Source organism: Nesoenas mayeri, assembly GCF_963082525.1.
Source record: "Nesoenas mayeri genome assembly, chromosome: Z".
In the NCBI taxonomy this organism is placed as follows: domain Eukaryota; kingdom Metazoa; phylum Chordata; class Aves; order Columbiformes; family Columbidae; genus Nesoenas; species Nesoenas mayeri.
Genome location: NC_137542.1, coordinates 45,395,314 through 45,415,104, shown reverse-complemented (window position 1 = coordinate 45,415,104; position 19,791 = coordinate 45,395,314). Strand labels below are relative to the sequence as shown.

The window sequence follows — 19,791 nt, the reverse complement described above, 5'->3', positions numbered from 1 at the left end:
CTACAGAATTACATCACTGGACGTAAGTTAGGAAAATGGTAAAACTGCAAACAACAAAGCAGAATGTAAAAGGGAAAAAAAGTGACCCAACGAACTACAAGCCTGTTAGTTTATAGCAGCATTTCAGGTTATAGAAACATTTTTAAAGTAAGAGAGGTTAATTAAACTGAAACATAATTCAGAAACAGTTATCTCAAAAGTCACATGAAAAATGACCTGCTATCTTTCCCAGTCTAGACTTACTATATAGAAAGCTATTGTTGGACAGTGGACTTGCTAAAGGAAAAACGGTAACAGGAAATGCTGGAAAGGTAAATATCAGGATAAAAGGAGGTTTCTTCTAGAGTTTAGGTAAGGCTAAACCTTGCAACATACTTAATCAATACTTCAGTAATAAAAGTTGCCTCAAAAGAATGTGAGCGTTTGTGTGATGCCTCCCACAAAGCTGAGAGACAACCTTAACACTGAAAGACAAACCATGCAGGAAAAAGCAAACAAAGCTGAGCAGGATTAGTTTCAGTGAAAAGGGATACATCACAGTATTTCTAAGTGCAAGAAAAATTAAAGATGTTTATGAAAGAAAACTTTTAAGCAACACCTCCAAATGATGTGGTTGCACCATTCCCAAACCTCAGACATCTTGCACCAACTCTCTCTTCTCCTCCCACCCCTGCCTGAGTGTTCCCTGTGGTAGCATAAATGTCTGTTTAGCTGTATGGCACACCAGATTGTAGCACTGATTCATGGAAAAAAATTGCTGGGGAATAAAAAGAAAAAAAGGCTAACCAATCTCCTGATCAGGTTCCTCAGTCTGATGAACATGAATGTTTCTGCTGACACAAGGAGGGAAATAATACAAGCACGGGAGCAGGGCTGAATGACATTTTTTGGCAGACAAAGATGTGTGTGAAATTAGTGCTTACTCACTTGAATCCTTCAGCAAAGAGAGGCTATCAACAACTGGCAACAAAAGGAAAAGGTCCTGTGCCACAAGATCATGACAAATCAACAAATCTGTTACTACTCTGAAACAGATAAGGCAACAATGGTGGGATGAACACACTTTTATCTGCACACAAAGGATGACACAGACACTTGGTATGCAATTAAACAATAAACCACAACTTCAGTTCTTCTACAGAAACCCACAAAAAGCTTGAATGGTATGAGGTTAAGGATGCCTTGTTTCTTATCCCATACCCATTGGTAAGTGAATATCATAATCTCTTTAACCAATTAGAGACCACAGAGGTCAAAAAGTGGTTCCAGTCACCTCTCATTTTTGTTCTGAGGTTGAAACTTTATTAACTCACATTACAGTATTTCCTTCAATTATTCAGCCCTTGACCACAGCTACCAGTCCAGTGTTTTAGCTGTGTCTGTCATGGCTAATCCTTCACTGCTTGATTACACAGGCACCCCTGCATTTGAAGTAACATGTCATCTTTTCCAAAAATGCTACTCTTGGGTAGCCTATTTCTCAGTCCAAATTTCCATTACATTCACTCAGGCATTAAGGGTGCTTAATAAATAGTGGTCACTACTGGCCTTCAACAGCTTTTTCTAGCTACATTGCATTTCGTTCTATCTACTCACCCTGCATCCAACCTGCCAGCATTTTGAACATCTCAAGACCCAAATTCAGGCCTGCCATGACAAAGTCTCTAGTTTGGCTGTCATTGCATCATACACACCTTGTCAGCATCAATGACTGATCCTGTTAAATTCAGCAATCATCCATTCCACTGCATGGTATTCAGTTCTGCTGGAGGAAGTGGACAAGAATACAACACGAGAACCCCTTCCCACAACAGCCCTGGATTGCACCAGTGCAATGCTCACATCACAGACTTCCTTTGAGGCTCACATACCCACAATCTCATCACCTGTTGGTGCTTGAAATGTATTTTTCCATATAAACAAATATCCTTGAGCTTCCCTCCAGGTGTCTGGGTATTTAGATTATTAAACTGGGTCTTCTGCACCCTCAAGCCAACTCTAGATGAGCAGCTGCCTTGGCAGTGTGTGCTCAAAACAAATACTATTTAACCTTATTTGCTTGAAACAAGGATAACTTCACTCCTCCACAGATTTTCCACCATTCTTGCAATTAGCTCAGCTGAATGAATCTTGCCGTTTGATAACGAAGCAGCCTGTACTGTTTCTCACACGCAGAAAGTGAAAGGGCCAAACATGCTGCATCTCTTTTTGCTTTGTTCAGGCTTCACAGCCTTGAACATGTCTTATACCAGGGCTGAATCTACCCAGGACCTCACAGCCCAATAGGCCCTTCAGCTCCAAGAACATCTGCTACACCATCACATACTCTCCTTGGACCAGCTTTCACATCTAAGCTTGAAGAAAAACATGTCCTGTCATATGTTTGCTAACAACGTGCATAACAATCCAACGGTAACACAGCCAGATGAGCCTGCATGTTGATGATCGTTCTTCCAAGATGTACCAGAAATGCTGCCACAATATGATAGTTAATGCCCATGTGTATACCTGTGGCACCATGACACCCTTAGCAGAGGAACCCACCGGTCTCTCTCCAGTAAGAAAAGAAAATAGTCCTGAGAAGGAATTCCAGCAGAGTCAGAACTCTACCTAGAGATGCTATTTACGACACACATATATATGTATGTATGTAAATCAAAGTATGTATGTACCTGCACTGTTCAGAATTCAAACCAGAGGAAATGCAAAGGAAGAGCGCAGCAGTCAAGGGGAAGGAGTGCCCATCCTGAAGCAGCAGGTAGAAGAATTTGCCTTATTTATTCTTCCGACAAGCAAGATCATTACGGAAGACCTCAGCATAAAAGACATCCAGAGGCTGAACAGCAGGTAATGGAAATAATTACTTCAGCTTAGAAGCTGATATGAAAACATGTGAGAACAGACCAGCCACAAAAAAACCCAAGTGAAACTTTAAACTTCAGAAACCTCCAGTACAAGAGCAATCCTCCACTGTGTACAGAGAGTGCAAGTGCCTACGTAGAATTAAAATAAAATTTGACCATAATATGAGACACAGAAGACAGGCTTCTTCCAGTTACCTCTTCCTAAAACACTCCACCACCAGCCTAATGAAACTGGCATGAGTATGTACAGGATCATAAAAACAAGAAGGCCTCTTTCTTATAAACCATATCTTACAAAAAAGAATTAGAGCATGCCGTAATAATCAAGGCAAAAATTCTGTCAGGTGTCACCTGATTAGAACTTAACAGCACAAACAGTAGCAAAAAAATATTTAGCATGCATCGCAAGATAATTAGTGATAAAACACTAGAAAATATTCTCTATGAATTGAATTGGATAGCATTCAATACTACTGGAAAAACAGCAATGACACTTATGTCCAGAGACATAACATTATTTTTAAAAATTGCAGAGCCAGTGGCACTAACAAAATTGCCCATCATTAGTTTGATTCTGATTTACTTCAAATTATGAATATCACTTTTAAATTTAAAATTTATTTAAATGTATCTTCCTACTAAATAAAAAAAAAATTATCAACATTTAATAAAGTCATAGACACTTTTCTATTTCTGCCATGTCAAAAATTATTTTAACAGGCTTCAAAGATTTTACCTTTAGTTTCTTCTTTTAGGAAAGAAGCTTGAGAAGTGATTTTTTGAAGTTTCTATTTGAAAAACAATGGAAGAGAAGAATCTGAGTAAAAGTGGCAGATGACTGCAGCGGGACAGTTCAGTCTATGACTGGGAAAGCTTGTGCTGGTTTTAATATGCATTGGCTGAAGCAGCTTCTTAACAGTTCAGATTTCCTGACTTCAAGCTCTCCAGTAAAGAAAATAGTATTAGTTAGTATGGGATTCATTTCCTTGCATAGTCTCTACAACAAATATATTCATTATTTTGCAAGAGGACAAACAGCTGCATTTCCTGTAATGTGCTCTAACTAGTCATTTTACCACCAGGTAGTGTTAGCAAAGCTCAATGCATTCAAGACCAAAACTGACATTACCTGAAGGACACTCTGTAAAATTTCTTTGTTACATAGCTTTTGACAAAGTATGCTTCCTCACAGCTACCCTGTGCCAGACCTTGTAGTTAACACAAGGAGGTGCTTTAATTGCTACTCTGAGTTACTGTTAGAATTTCATTCCAGGCTACGCAAATAACTTGTCTGCAGGGTTACAAATTTCCATAATTTTTTTTCTGAAAAACAGGTTGCCAATCTACATAAGCTACCCAAGCAAGCATAAAAGGGCTGAAAGTGCTCACTTCCCATGGCTGACAAACAAAAAAGGTGTTCTTGCAAGACAGGAGAGGCACATGCCCTGAAGCAGCACCTTCTATAAAGTGGAACCTGTGAATGTCAAACACCAGGAATCACTGCCTGCATTTCTGCAGTCAAGCTCTGCTTTACATGTGAACAGGTATCATAGGAAAAAAGCCACCAAAATAAGTAATACTTATAAAAACAGACAGAACCGATGAAAAAATGCAGTTCGTGTATATAAATTTTAAAAACAATTCTGTGTCGTACTGTGCACAGAATTGTTTGTTTCTTCTGAATTATCCCAATAGACTACACTCTTCTGTTTGAAGCTTCCAGAAGCCATACACAGATCTGAAAATGAGCACTTTCACTGTTCTCATCTTGCTTTTCCTTTCTGGAGGATTAAGGCTGTGCATTGCTTTTCACAAAACTAAGTGTACTTTCCCTGAAAATAATACAGACTGGTAGGTTTTAAAGCAGAATAACTTATGACTTTCATTACAGGGCCTTTCTTTTTGGAATCAGCTATTGCCTACCTGTAACACTTTAGCTGCACAGGTTAAGGACTGAGGTGGGAAACATAAATTTATTCATATGCATGACAAGGAATCTAAAAGAAAAACAGGGAAAATTAGAAAACTTAGGATGTTTTGTACCTTCTTTCTTATGATACGGTAGCTATGAAAACAGCTTAAACAATCAGACAGCTCCTGTGTATTTTCAGCTCCTGAATAAATAAAACACCTATAATGTGTTGCTTAACACAGTCCCTGAAAATAAACAATTTAAAGTTAACATTCTGTACTTATTAGACATATGCAAAAATGGTATTTGGGTTTCTAAATACTAAATAAGAACACCTAAGAGTACTAAATACGATTAAGGGAATTCCCACCAAAACTACATTAGGATAAAAGAGAAGGACTTGGAAGATGAAACATTGGATGCATGCCAGCAGCGGGCACCCACAGCCCGGAAAGCCAACCATATCCTGGGCTGCATCAAAAGGAACGTGGCCAGCAGGTCAAGAGATGTGATTCTGCCCCTCTGCTCTGCTCTGGTGAGACCCCACCTAGAGCTGATCCTGCTCTGGAGCCCCCAGTATAGGAAAGACATGGACCTGCTGGAGAGGGGCCAGAGGAGGCCACAGAAATGATCAGAGGGCTGGAACAGCTCTGCCGTGAGGACAGGCTGAGAGAGCTGGGGTTGTTCAGTTGAGAAAAGAGAAAGCTCTGAGGAGACCTTTTTGCAGTCTTTCAAGACTTAAATAGGGCTTATAACAAAGATGGAGAGAGACTTTTTACCATAGCCCATAGTGACAGGACAAGGGGCAAGAGTTTTAAACTAAAAGAGTGTAATTTTAGATCAGGTATAAGGAAGAAATGTTTTACAATGAGGGTGGTGAGACATTGGAACAGGCTGCTCAGAGAAGTTGTGGATGCCTCATGATGCCCGCAAATGTTCAAGGCCAGGCTGGATGGGGCTATGAAAGAGACCTAGTCTAGTGGAAGATATCCTGGCCCATGGCAGGGTGTTGGACCTAGCTGAACTTTGAAGGTCCCTTCCAACCCAAACCATGGTTCTATGATTCTGATAAAAATGGGAGGACACCATCTAGAAAGAAAAAGAATGCTAGTATGCTGTGACTATTGCTATACTAGGCATTTTCTCAAGAAAATTCAAAGTTAATGTTTTGATTAAAAAATATTCAAAGAGTTAAGAATGGCAACGCAGAGTCTGAATATCTTGAGCAAATTTCTTCAGTCCTATAGTGATACATTAAGAGAACAGGAAGAAAAAAAAAAAAGGTTTTGAGAAGCAATTTACCTTGTGGTCCCAAGCACTGAAAAGCTTTAATCACGGTAATTTCTGTATCTTATTAATGCAGCAAAGAACACCGTTCAGACACACTACACTTACTTGGTGCACGTGTAACTACACGCAGCTGTTACAAAGAAATTCAAAGGATTTGGCACACTGCAAAAAGTCAAGAGAACAAATGTGAATCATAGGAGAAAGATAAATTTTGAAGCACTTTACATTTAATTAATCAATTCAATAAACAAGCATCAAAACCAAGTGTCTGAGAAACTTCCCTGCTTATAACAATGTTCAGCTTCATATTGATTACCTGTTAAACTGTGCATAAAAATAGATGTGTTATGTAAGAAAACTACCTCAAATTATACTCAAGATCAAATACTACCCCTTACTGAAAACTCCTCATCTGAATGATTGCAGAACACAATAGAAATCAAATACATCTATTTGGCAATATGGAAGTTTATCCAAACAAAGAAAAGTCTGAACTCTTGCAGTCATGTTAAATAAAAGAACCTTAAAATTTCCCAGATAATGCTTTCTTCCACCAGACTCTTTCAGCTTGGTTTAGATTTGTTCAAACAGCCAATACTTCAACATCTGTAAACATTTACCCTGGATCAAACAACCAGCTCTATTGCCACCAGGAATAATTCACTTACACATCTCTACTGTCAAGAAAATATTTTATGTACTCAAAAAGGAACCAGTTTTCCTTTTGTGACGATTATTTCTTACTGGGTCATCTTGGGCTGCTTTCATCTTACACTATTTAAATATCTCCAGGTGTTTTCTGGAGCAGAAAAGCACAGGAAAGAAGAATTCAGTATGAGTCCTATATGGAAGGATTACACAAACAAGAGGAACTGTAAAACTTGCTAGTCAGACTAAACACTTGCATGTACATAAACATGCACATGTATAGTGCCAAAGGTACTACAAGAATAGATGGGTATAAAATTATTATACTTCCTTTAGAGCACTTAAACAAACAAAGGAGGTATTAAGGGAATAGGCCTGAAGTCTTTCCACAGTTTCTGAATTTCATCTTGTTATTTCACTAGCTTATGTCAGAATAACTTCATTAATTTATCTTCCCATTTTCTTTTGGTTGTTAAGATGGGCTGCCAAAAGATCATTGTTTTAATTTTTTTTCCTAAACTACAGGAATTTGTGAATAGCCTTGGGATTCCCATTTTAACTATCAGAACTACTCTGTCTATGCCTGTTTACAGCTAAAAATTAAATTATGCACAAATACCACACCCTGAAGAATTTTTAAAGAAAAAAAAAAAAGTCATGTTTTTGAAGCACTTGACTTTCATTCTCTCAAAACAATCCTGCATTGAAAGCTTCATTTCAAAATTCAGATCCAAAACAAGAGTTTAGTTTTGCTATAAGCTGCCACACATTAAGTATTATGGAATAACAGCTGCACAATAATCATGTTTGTACAGACTGATTTCCTATTTCAATCCTTACTGTGTTCAGCTGAAATTTTCAGATAGAGGAGCATGATCTTTGGGATGTGATCATCTGGTGCTGTGCTCTGCTGCAGGCTCAGCACACACCGGGAATCCCAGGAGTCAGCAGTAACGGGAGCTGCGGGAGCCCATCACACTCAGACGTACCCCACAGTCCTCTGCCATCACCCACCATATGTCTCCAACATCTTTCACATGGGTACGTTCAACAGTACATCTCCTAAAACTGTCATCAGACAAAACGGATGCTGCAGCTCTCGAATCAGCTATACTTAGATACAACTTCGCTATGTTGAGTTCTGACAGCTAGTTACTTGACCACCATGCTATTTGAACAGACAGAGACAGATATACATGCCAGGGAAATACCATTAAACTATTGTTTGAGAGCTATTAATTTCTCAAGTAGATCTGTTTCGGTGATCTGGTCTTCAGCTGCTCAAAAAGGACTGCAATGCCAAACTGAGGTGACCAGCACTGGTGACTGGAACAAGAGGTCAAAAATGCTCTGTGGCCATATGAAGAGAATAGAGTAGATAATGTCACAATTTCCTTTTTAAATGAAAACTCTAGCAGGGTCTAACAGATCTTTGTATGTTTAATTTTGGAGAAAGTTATTGTTTTCCTAGTACTTTCAACAAAAGAGGTTGATATTGGGATGGGCGTTGTTCAGAGTACAGGATTTCCCCAGCTCTGACTGCGAAAGGTTTCTGTTAGCAGCTTACATAGCTTTCAGCAAGCAGCACTCACTCCATAGCTTGAAAATCATCATTACAATACGGTCTTGTTGAAGGTATAAACAAGCTTAAGGCATACTATTTTCAGGGCTACCCTGCAGCTACACTAAGCATCTGAACAAATTGCCTCCAAATCAGTCAGGCATAGTAGCGTTGCCCTTGAGGGAACTTCAGTTGAATTTACCTGAGTGGATGAAATTAAGCGATGGTCACCGCTCTTCATGCTGTCTGTGTAGCAGCCCCAGCCAAAATGTTCATTTCCCTCGACTGTGCAGCATAACCTCAGATTTGTACTTGGTTATGCTCCTGAATACAGGAGACACAAATACCCCAGTTTGATACTGGAGGGCTACAGATGGTTGGTCTGGATAGATAACCACAATCTCATGACACGTGTGACAGCTTTGCAAGGCACTGTACATGGTGCACCTGCCCCTGTGCAGGCCACCTCTCAATGATGCGGGCTCCTCACAGCAGTCCCAGCACATCAGGTGCTTCTGCTCCACACGTCCAAGGCCCCACGTGGCTACTGACCCTCACACAGTTTTGTCCCAGTCATGAGGTTCAATTAATGCTACAGATGGGGTCTGCCTGTTTTCTTGAGGCACACATGTACTCTGCAGCCAGTGTACCTTCAACACATTTATACTGCAGTGAAACTCCCTGAACTGTTTTCAACTCATATCCACCCAAACCAGAAGTAATATGCAGGAAAGCTTTAGTTCACTGATTGTACCACTTTCACATAGCAAGCCCTGAGCTGACTGAGCATAGAAAAAAATGCACTGTCAGATAGTTTCAGACTGTCAAACTGAATATCTAAACCACTTCTTCTGTAGCATGGTGAGGCTTTGGGAATGACCTCTTTTCTGCCTGGCACAGTAGTCAAACGTTTTTGGTTACCTTCACGTTACATTGCTACGGTGATATTGAGCTCTTCACATTAAGGAAAAAAAAAAGCTTGAATGTACATGAAGGTTTATTTTCAGTCTTTTTTTGGTCTCAAGAAGTTCATTTAAGCTCCTCAAGACTTTTTTTTTATCCCTGTCCCAGTATTGGATCAAGTTGTGAATTTAGTCCTCCTAACTAATTATTTAATTATCACTTCGCCTGTTAACTGCCATTTTTTTCCATCAATGTATTTATTGCCATCAAGACACAGAACAACAATTTTGAGGCTTATGCTATAACTATTCACTTTCTAAACAATGTGGTTGTAAGGCAAATAAACGTGAAATTGGTCCCAACAGCATTTTTTAGCTGTAGACTCCTGTGCTGCTTTTCTCACATGTAAAACTAATAGCTTCTTAAGTGGTGCATGCTTCATTTAAACTTGGCTAGTATGGAGATCTGCTTTCCTATAATTTTAAAACTAAATTTCGAAGTCCACGGTAGCAACACACTCTCCTTCTCCAAACACAGTCACCTACATACAACCTCTCATACTTGATCAGAAAATAGGGCTGGTTTTGTGACATGGTTTCCTGTGTACGTAGGAGCAGCATATACACTGGTTTTAGGCCCTTGCAGGTTTTATAGGTTTCAATTGCTGACTCCTCATCAGCTGGACCCAAAAACTATGAAAAGATTTTCATGTTCTATGATCACCAAAACCAATCGCCTGGCTTGATACACAGAACTGGATACTTCTTGTAAAGCAGAACCTATACACAAATATGGGGTTTATTTTTTTAAATGTCTTAAATTTTAAAGAAAGTCATTAAATAACAGTATGCTGAAATAGCGAGAAACTTCTAAAAATCTACAGGTAACTAAAAATAACTTACACAAAGCTTAATGGAAACCATGGGCAAACAACCAGTTTTTAGGGATGTGAGATCAGGCAGACAGCACTGCACAAACTGTAGGTAATACTAAGGACCACATCCTGTGCTCTTCATCTTCTGATGTCACCTAGAACATGCTTTCAAAAGACGGCTCTTCTTGTAATAATCTCTCCTACCCAGCCTAGTATCTGAGGCAGAAGAAATGTATGAACTGCCTATCATCTGAGATTGTATTTGAACACGTTACAGGAATAAAGAAAAATGTACACAGTATTTTATTGCCTATCACTGACTTCACATTCATGACTCCTCCTCACCTATTCCCCCACTTATCTTCCTGGTATTAACAACAAAGCTCATATTTCAAGTGACTTTAAAGCATCCACCTGCATATACCACTTGTATAGTAAACACTGCTAGCAAAGCTGCACAAAAGCATTCTGTTGCAGTCAGCATACTTTCTGCATCACCAGCCAGTGTGGTGTTTTGCAATACAACACAAATTCACAGTGTGGATTACATAGATTTCTCTACAATTTGAAGATTAATCCAATTTCAGCTATTATTTAATGGTAAATGTAACTTTAAATAAGTTTTGCAAAACTCGATTTGCAGAGCTGTTTTTCAATAACATGATGCTAATCTAGTACACTAAAGTACTACAATGAACAATTTAACTGATAATAAATTAAGTGAATGTGCCTGGAAATAATCAATTGAATTCACATAAAGTAGCAAATAAGATCTTGATGTGAAATTTGTGGAAATACAGAAGTATCCTATGAACAGTTTCCAGAATGACATCTTCAAAGGAGAAACAACTCCATCTATATGTTGTCAGCTACTGGGGAAAAACAAAGGCTGACAACTAAAAAAATGTATGAAGATTCTCATTACACTGTTTGTAGTAACAGATCTGTATTGTCTTATTTCATTATTTCATCTGACAAGAGGCTAAAGCATTCTATTATTTATCCACAGTATTCTTTATATTAAATATTACTTAGTGATAAAAGAAAAGAATACAGAAAAAAGCCATTAGTTTCCCCCTCAGTGTGTTTAAATTTTTCTGAAAATCTGGGAAAACACAGGAAGGTGTTCAAAAAAACTTTGCTATGATCATCTTGAATCCATTTAAGACTTCAGCAGCAGATATCCCTACATACGGACTTCACATATTTTATAGAATTGCTTATATTAACTTCTAAGAAAAGTAAGGGAGGGGGGAAATACGAAATATTAGACGTGTTATCCCACCAATGCAAATATGTCCTTCAGCTCAAATTCAAGAGAGTCAGTTTGCACCACAAGGTTAATATTAAAATAAAACAACACAGCTTCTTGATATTGTTACACAAAAGTGCTGTGTTGATTTTCGTTACAGAAAACTTTCAAGAATAGCACAGATACAAAAAAAGCCCTTGAGATGTATTATTCCATATTTCTCTGTAATAACAGCCATCACTAAACAACTAAAGATAAAGGTTATCAACTGACTCTTCAAACTTGACTTACAAAGTTTTGGACAGCTAAGCAAAGTGCAAAGCCCCTAAAATGAACACAGCCTTTTCTCCCTTGATCTTCCCTCTATTTACATTTTTCTTCTCTTCTCTGTATCTTATCCAAAAGGCTTCTACTTTTTAATCTCATAAAAAGCATAATTAAGCTCCACATGCCACTTGACCCGCCCCCCCCCAGCTGTTTACAAAATCATTCCAGTCATACCAAAAAGATAAAACATCTGAAAGTGTTTGCAATACCATAAATAAGCCCAAGTCTAGACTACTTGAGAGACAGGGTTTATGTCTGGAACCCCAAACACTGCAAGTTAAAGATCCAAAGGTAGAAAATTATTTTCTTCTATATAAACTCAACAATTAAAATATATCAAGGAGCATGAAGCTCTAAGTAGGTTGGAAAGATATCCTTGAAAGCGGATTTATTTTTAAATAAAACAATTCTGCAGTTAGTAGCCACAAAGACAGTACAACACACAGTAGGATCAGATAAAATCTTGATATCAACATTTATTTGCTATAAAACATGAAGATGAGCTGGAATTAGACAAAAAAAATAAAAACACAATATATTTGCTGAACAATCTTTGTTTACTTTTGCTTCACTATGCAAAGAAGCATGAAATAAAAAATTCAGCTCAAGTCCAGCTGACAAAATATATCATTTATGCTCCCGATTGAGGAGAAAAAATGTGGGATGAGCTGAAGGTGGGCAAAGGTTCATCCACAGTACTTGAAAATTACTTTAATACATTAAAGAAAGTAGCCTAAGCAAATATACAAAACAAATACTCCTCTACCAAAAAAGTGTAAGGATATAATAAATAAATGCGTATCTAATTATGCCTATTCTAACGTGGCTCAACCATCAGGGCTTAATTGCAGGATATTTAACTATACCTTTATTCTAGGCTTTTTATGCCTGCGCATACTCACCACTTGGAGAGTACCTTCTGCAGCAGCTGAGTCAGAAAGTCACAGGTACATTCCAGTAACGACTGGTACCTCTCTACAACATTCTGAAACCACACTAAGTAATCCAAAAATCTACAAAGTGTTTGGGGAGAGATGGAGGTAAAATTTTGCTGCATATTTCATATTAGTTAATCACAGTGCAGCAGAGAGAGCTCTAAAAACTGGCCGCTTCATTTTAAACTGTAATGCTTTCTTGATAGTAATTAATGCAGCAGCAACTTCCTCTTCATTACCCAACGCAAGGCAGCACCCAAAACCCCTTCATAACTATTTGTCGAAAAATAACACTAGAATGTTTCCAGTAAGTCAAGAGGCAGTTATTTACTTCAGACACTGTAACAAAAAAGTTGAATCATATTTCAGGAGCATTTCAGTATTTATGTCTGGTGGGGATAGGATAAGGCCTCTCCTACACAGTGGACCATTTATGGATAAAAATTATCTGCTGCATAACACAAGTTTTGAAATCAGAATAGCACAGTGGAAGATTTATGAGTCCAGACAAACCTTCTATTTTAGTGGCCAACTCCAATATAAAGGTAGACATTTTCAATGCCCATGTCGATAAGAAAACAGTACAGATTATTTCCCCCCTGCTCCTGTCATCAGTATTACAGTGACACCAACAACTTCACTATGTCTTAGATTTCTGCAGAACTGGCAACAGCAGGAAGTGAAGATTTTGTTTCTTTTAGGACTGAGTCACAGCAGCAATATATTTATGGCTGGAGTGCTAGCTAGCACACCCAACCAACAGACTGCTGACAGAGAACGCTCCTCATCACGTTAAACCTACTTTTTAACATCTCTTTTTAAGGATTTCCAGGTTAGCTTCCAGAACTTCAGCTGCACGTGTAGCTAAAGTAAGTTATTCAGGCAAGTATAATATTCTGCATTAATGCAAACTTACCTTTGATAATTCAGTACTACCCATCAAAGTGGAAGTGGTTGACACTGCTGTATGGGCATTGGGTCCAAAACAACCTCAGCTAGAAACTAAAGGAAAACTCATTTGCCCGGAGAATCGGGGTGGTTACAGGCAGCATGTTTTCCAATCAATCACTGAAATGTGGTGGCATTTGGTTTGATAAACTCCACTTCACTATGTCTTCAAATAAAATTACTGTCTCTTTTTAAACACTTCTTTTTTTTTTTTCCCTAACAGATGAAAGACTGTCTTTGCCTTACTGGATCACTTATTACTTTATTAGTTAAAGTGCCTTCCAACACAGCCAGTTTTCTGACCTTAATCTGTATGTTGTACAGATGCTGGAAAGGACAGAGGGCTTGAAAAATCAGTTACTGATAACTAGAGGTTTTTTTATTTCCTTCACAAATTAGATATTCAACTTCAAAGCACAAGAGACAAAGCTGTTAGAAGACAACCACGTGCAGGTACGCATTCTCAGTTTAGTGCTTATTTTCCCCACTTGTCAGTACCTTGCAGTTTAATATATTCTTTCCTTTTACACATATTTGCTACACAGAGGAATACCATGGGCTATAGTTACAGATTTTTCTTCAGTTCAGCTACTTGGGACAGTCAATCCTGGATATATTTGAGCTTCACTAACTTTTAAAGACAAAACACCAAACAAGAAAATACGTTGTCTCTATAAAAATATTTTATTAGCAGCAAGTTAGATTTTAAATATCTGATGAAAACATTAAAAGAAAGCAAGGACAGAAAATCTTCAACTATTCAACACCAGCCACTTTTGTTTAAAACAGCATGCGTTGCCCTTCCATTTCCTGAATTGCTCTCCAGACCAGCTCCTTAGCAAGGACACAGCATTCAGACACGCTCCCATTAAGATGTGATACTAAAGCAAAAATTAAGCCATTCATTGAGGAATACTTAACACCACACAATAGAGATGTGGCTATTGATCCAGGTAATAAATATCAAATTCATATGTCAGACATTATTTCCACCAGTTCATTTTGTATTCTGAGGCCTCCAGACATGGACATGAAATGGGCCACACACTCTGGTGCGGTTGTAAAGATCCCAGCCATTTGCTCACACTTTCTCCAGAGCATTTAACAACTATCACTCATGGTCAGACATGTAACCAAACTACTACTGTTAGCAACAACTGCACTCAACCCAATTTCCATAGGATAGCACTACTGTATTCTTCACTGCATTATTCCATGAATTGGAAGAAAATGCTGGGTTTATAGCTGTCTAGTTTTGTTGATCTGATAGTATAAATTGAACTTCAAAACTAGATATTTAAATATACCTAACTCTGTTTCTGCCAGAAAAATGAGATCTTGGATTAAGCCAGACATATTTAACACTTTAATACTAAAATTTACCTCTTAGGAGATATGCTTTTAGTTAATAAGAAAGCATTGAAAGAAATACAGATTTTGGTACTGATATCTTCTGGACTTAATCCCAGACATACATCTTATTAATTTACCAATGACAACTAATGGTTTTATCATCTAAGAGGCCTCTGAAGTCCCTGTAAGGTTTGCTCAAGAGCTGAGACTCTTACTTTTCACCATCTGCATTACTAAACAGAAACAAAATTGAAATTGAGGAATACCTGTAACTTGCATAAGTTACAGGGTATGTATTTGGTCTGATACTCCATTACAAACACCTGCCTTATTAAATTCAAGGCTGCTGCAGAGATGCTAGGAACCATCAAAGTAAAATAAAGAAAAAGAAGTAATGTTTTGTCTCCAGGTGAGAACATCAGTGATCAGTTCAGAAAATGGCACCTGGAGCACAAGATTATCAGCTTCTGATTTAAATCTTGTATTCTGTACTTTTCTTTGAGACTTGTTAGAAATGCTAATGAAACGGGCATGTGCTACTGCTTTGCAAATTATACATACCTCAGCCTCTGGGCACAAAGCTAACGGGTTGAGGTCAGTCTATCTTTAAGTTAAAAAAGGGAAATTCTGTTTTGAGCAAAGCATTGCTCAAGAAAGAGTGCAAAAATGCCAACCGAAACTTCTTGCTTGCCTGCCTAACTGACGGAAAGCCATCTTGACGTCTACTTGACCACACATAGTGTTTATTCTGGGTCTTGTGATCTGAAATACTGGAGGCAAAGGAAAAAACACAACCCGTAACTAATTTCAAGCCATACTCACTTTCTTTGATAACAAACCCAGTCTCAAGTAAAGAGGGCTAGATTTTCCACTACATCAGAGTCGAAATATGTTGCAAACATTTCTATTACAGACCAAATAGACAACATGGCTGTGAGCATTGAGACAGTAAAAAACTCCAAACCAACTCTAAAAAGTCCCTAAGTTACTTTGTCATTAAATCATCAGCTCCTAGAGCACCACGTGCTGTGTATCGATACTTCAAACAACAGACAAGAGTACTAGAATTTGTTAAATTGAGATACATGCCACTGCAATGTCTTGACGCTTGTTCAAGATATACTGTATACAAGGTGTACTTTCCCTGTGAGCAACTTCTTCCCATATATTTAATTTTCAGTTAAATTGTGTTTTGTTCCTCTGATCCACAAAACCTAACTTAAACAAAGCATATGGAATTTGTCAGTGGGAGGAAGATGAAAGAAGATTGAATGATCTACCTGAAGGTGGGAAATACAAGGAACTGAAAGAAGTGCACCTATAAAGGGAAAACCAAACCAAAACAAAAGAACAAGAGGAAGAGAGAGAAAGGAAAAAAGAGAGGAAGGAAAAAAAAGAGGAAAAGGAAGAAAGGGAGGGAAAGGAGGCAGAGAAAGAAAAAAAACCCACAAAGTAAGCAAAATACAGTCCAAATGTGTTGTATTATATCTCAGTGGTGTAAGAAGCTATAAACCAAATTTACCCAGACAATAGACAAAGCTGCTAGAAGGTAGTCAATACAGTAAAAACTATGGAAAACATACTACCAACCATTTAGATTAAGCAGGTAATTTACATGGGTATATCCAAGGTTAAAGTCATGACGAATATCACTTGGTAACTTTTTTTCCCCTTTTTATCTTTTCACTGTTTCATGTATAGGAATTAATAAAATTTAAAATAAACAAAAAATGCTAGGTCAAAATCCATATTAAGAGGTAAAATAAAGAGTGACCATCTGCAACCTGACATATAATTCATTGTGAACACGTAACTTCTCTCAGATCAGCTACTGTTGACATACCATACTTTGTTATTCAGTAGTTTTGTTATTCATATAAAAATAATCTGTAGAGACACATTATCTGCTTTAAAGATTATTAGGCATTTTACTGTCCAACACTTGGAGGACTCGTCTTGACATAGTGAAATAAGAAGCTCACCAAGGCTGAGATTTCTCAACCATTTGATTATTTCCTCAGCCATTTGCAGCAACAATTATTATTCTTTGCGTAGCAGAAAGTATCTAAAGAAAACTCAAAATAGGCAAATTAACCTACAAAGTACACTGAAATCTACGTTTAGTAAGATTAGGCTAGTTACTATTTAACGGAAATGAGCAGCTTCCTGTTGTCAGGGCGAACAGCGAGCGACTTCCATTTCAAGCCCCAGTGTTTTGTGCCCCTGCAAGTATCTGCACTTCGACTTTTATTTTTAGAATATTTCATGTGAAATTCCCTTCCAGATTAAAAAAAAAAAAAGGTATGTAAATGTACTAAAACATTTTAGTTCCTCCTTCCTGCTTCTAAGCATGTTCCAAGTTCACCAAATTTTGTTTTCCAAATAAAAGGCTTGGGCCTCCTCCCACTGCAAAACACTTTCTGTCTGTTCTCTCTGGATTTCTTTTCCTACCAATTCCTGTTTAGAGCCAACTTTCACATGGTTATTTGACAGACAGCAGATGATTCCCACCACTTAGAAAACAGACTTATGGGATGAAGCAGCAAGGAACACGTGAACACCTCCTAATGCCCGAGTAGGTGATTCCCTTGAGGAGGTTCTCCCCCCTCCTCATTACCATATTTTAAATGTAGACAAGGTAAAAATGTATCCTGTTCATGTAACATGCAGTATGTGCATCATGTGCTTGCTTAATTAAGTTAAAACTTTGAGGGCAGCAAACAGGTATGTTACATTTTTGCACTATTAACACATAGCAACAATGTAAGTACCATGATGAGGAAGGGAATGCATTGAGCCTAATTTCAAGTTATAATAGCTCAGACTTGCATAATCTCAAAAGTTTAGTAAAATGCTAATTACTGAAAGCAGAAATAACCATGAGAAACTTCCGCCACAAAGAAATAAAGATTCCCACCAAAGCCATTAAATTGAAGAGTTATAAGCAATATGCAGTGTCAGTGGCTTTTCACTGTGTTTTTAAACAACACACTTCTAATCTATCGTGCTTCCCACCATGGGAACAGGAAGGGTGTGCACCATCAGGACCCGTCTAGGCGCGATGCCTTTCCAGATACGGCACAGTCTGTGCTGCCCATACAACACCCGCCCCGGGTCTGCTGATGAGGAACAGCGACTCTGGATCGCGCAGTGATGCCCACAGGCGATGAGGTTCAGACCAGCAATGCTTTTCAGACCAGACCTGTGGTCTGTGGCAGCCAAAAGGCTAGCGCGCTCTCGCAAGGGCTGCAAGCGCTCGGCTATGCTAACAGTGCTCTTCCAAAGAAAATTTCCTATTCAGAGCTGGCAAGAGACAGGCAGAGCTGGCAGCAGTTAACCCAGCCAGCGAGTGCAACCGACAGCTCCTCACCTGGTGAATCTGACTGCCCGGAGAAGTTTCGACCAGGCAGTTTGTAACGTGAGTAGTTTCACTAGTCAGTTACGTGAAATAACGTGCAAAGGAGCATAACTGAAACAAGACATGTGCGGAGCGCAGCACCATTTGGACTGCATTTTGCTTTACGGGTGCATACGTGCGCTCAAGATTGTGAACATGCACCTCTGGGGACACAGAGACCTCCAGCATGGGAAGTCTGACCATCCAGGTTTCCAAGAAGGTAAATCCCACACTGAACCGTGATATGTCTCTCATTTAACTAGCAGTATGTAATTAAGATAGAAACTGATTTTACTAGCAGAATTTTGGCACCAGTATTTGAGAAACAAACTCTCGTATCTCAGAAAAGTTTGTCTTCCACCAGCACTATGCAGAATCCAGCCACCTCACCATGCCTGCTGCCTCTGCTCCAAGAGCTACAGATCTGCTCAAAGCGTGCTCAAGCACACTCTGACAAGCAGGACGGCTCCCTTCGGGCGAAAGCCTAAATATTGCTGAAGAAAAGCAGAAAGCTGCCCCGCAAGAGCGACATAGGGAAGACAGGCAGTTAGGGTTCCTTGCACAGAAACCCACGCACAGCTTTCACCCAAATACACTTTTTGCGTGACGAAACTCCCAACGAGTGTTTTGGGCAGCTCCCACCTGGAGAGCCGCTCCGAGGCGGAGCTCGGGCTCCGCCGCGCCGGGAGCCGCCGGGGCAGGAGGCGGCAGCGACGCGCCCCGGCCCCGCGGGGGGTCCCGCAGTTCCGTCCGGGCCACCCGCATTTTGGACCCACGCTGAAAGCGGAGTAACTCCGGGGCGCCGCTGGAAGCCCAGCTCCGCTCTCCAGCGCCGGCCCGGGACACACCGCCCGCGGCCGCCGGGCGGCCAGGCCCCCACAGCCGCCCCCTCGGCGGGGAGGCTCCCGGGGCGCCACCGGGCTGCCAGGCCCCAGCCCGCCCGGACGCGGAGAGTCCGCTGGCGCGGGCCCACCCTGCGGCGGGGCAGCTGCTGCCGCCCCCCGCTCCTTCCCCCGGCGCGCAGGGGAGGGGGCTGCCCAGCGCGGAGCGGCGGCACTTACTGTGTGGGCGCGGGCGGGGGCGGCGGCGCCTCCTCGGGGCTGGCGGCGGGAGCGGCGGGAGCGGCGCTGCCGAAGCGGTGCGGGCGCGGCAGAGGCAGCCCCGGCTCCTCACGCCGCGGGGCGGGGCGCGACCCTGGCGGGCGGGAGGGGGCGGCTCTGCCCGCCCGGCGCCGCCGCCCGCCCCGGAGAGGAAGAGCAGGGGGAAGGCCGGGCCGCCCCCCGTGGCCTTAGTCCCACTCACAACTCCACCGCCAGCTCTCACCTGGGCCAGCGGCCCAGTTCGGCCGCGGGAAAGCCGGGCGGCAGCAGAGGCGCAGCGGGAGGCAGCGCGGCCAGACCGCCTCCCCTCGGGGCGCAACCGGGGAAGGCACCAGGTGGAGAAAAGGAGGCTCAAGCCGCCCGCGAAGGAAATCAGTCCCGGTGCTAGATCCTGGGTACACATTTTCTTCGGTTCTTTCCTTGCTTT

General features: G+C 40.4%; 1 protein-coding gene across 1 annotated transcript in view; it reads right to left on the bottom strand.

The window, feature by feature from the left end:
• Positions 1–19,383, bottom strand: part of TNFAIP8 (TNF alpha induced protein 8) — a 59,960-nt gene extending 40,577 nt beyond the window's left edge. The window contains exon 1 of the mRNA XM_080362372.1: positions 19,326–19,383. Coding sequence (XP_080218498.1) covers position 19,326 — 1 coding nt within the window. The 5' untranslated portion in view covers positions 19,327–19,383. The remainder of the gene's footprint in view (positions 1–19,325) is intronic.
• Between the last annotated feature and the right edge of the window lie 408 nt (positions 19,384–19,791).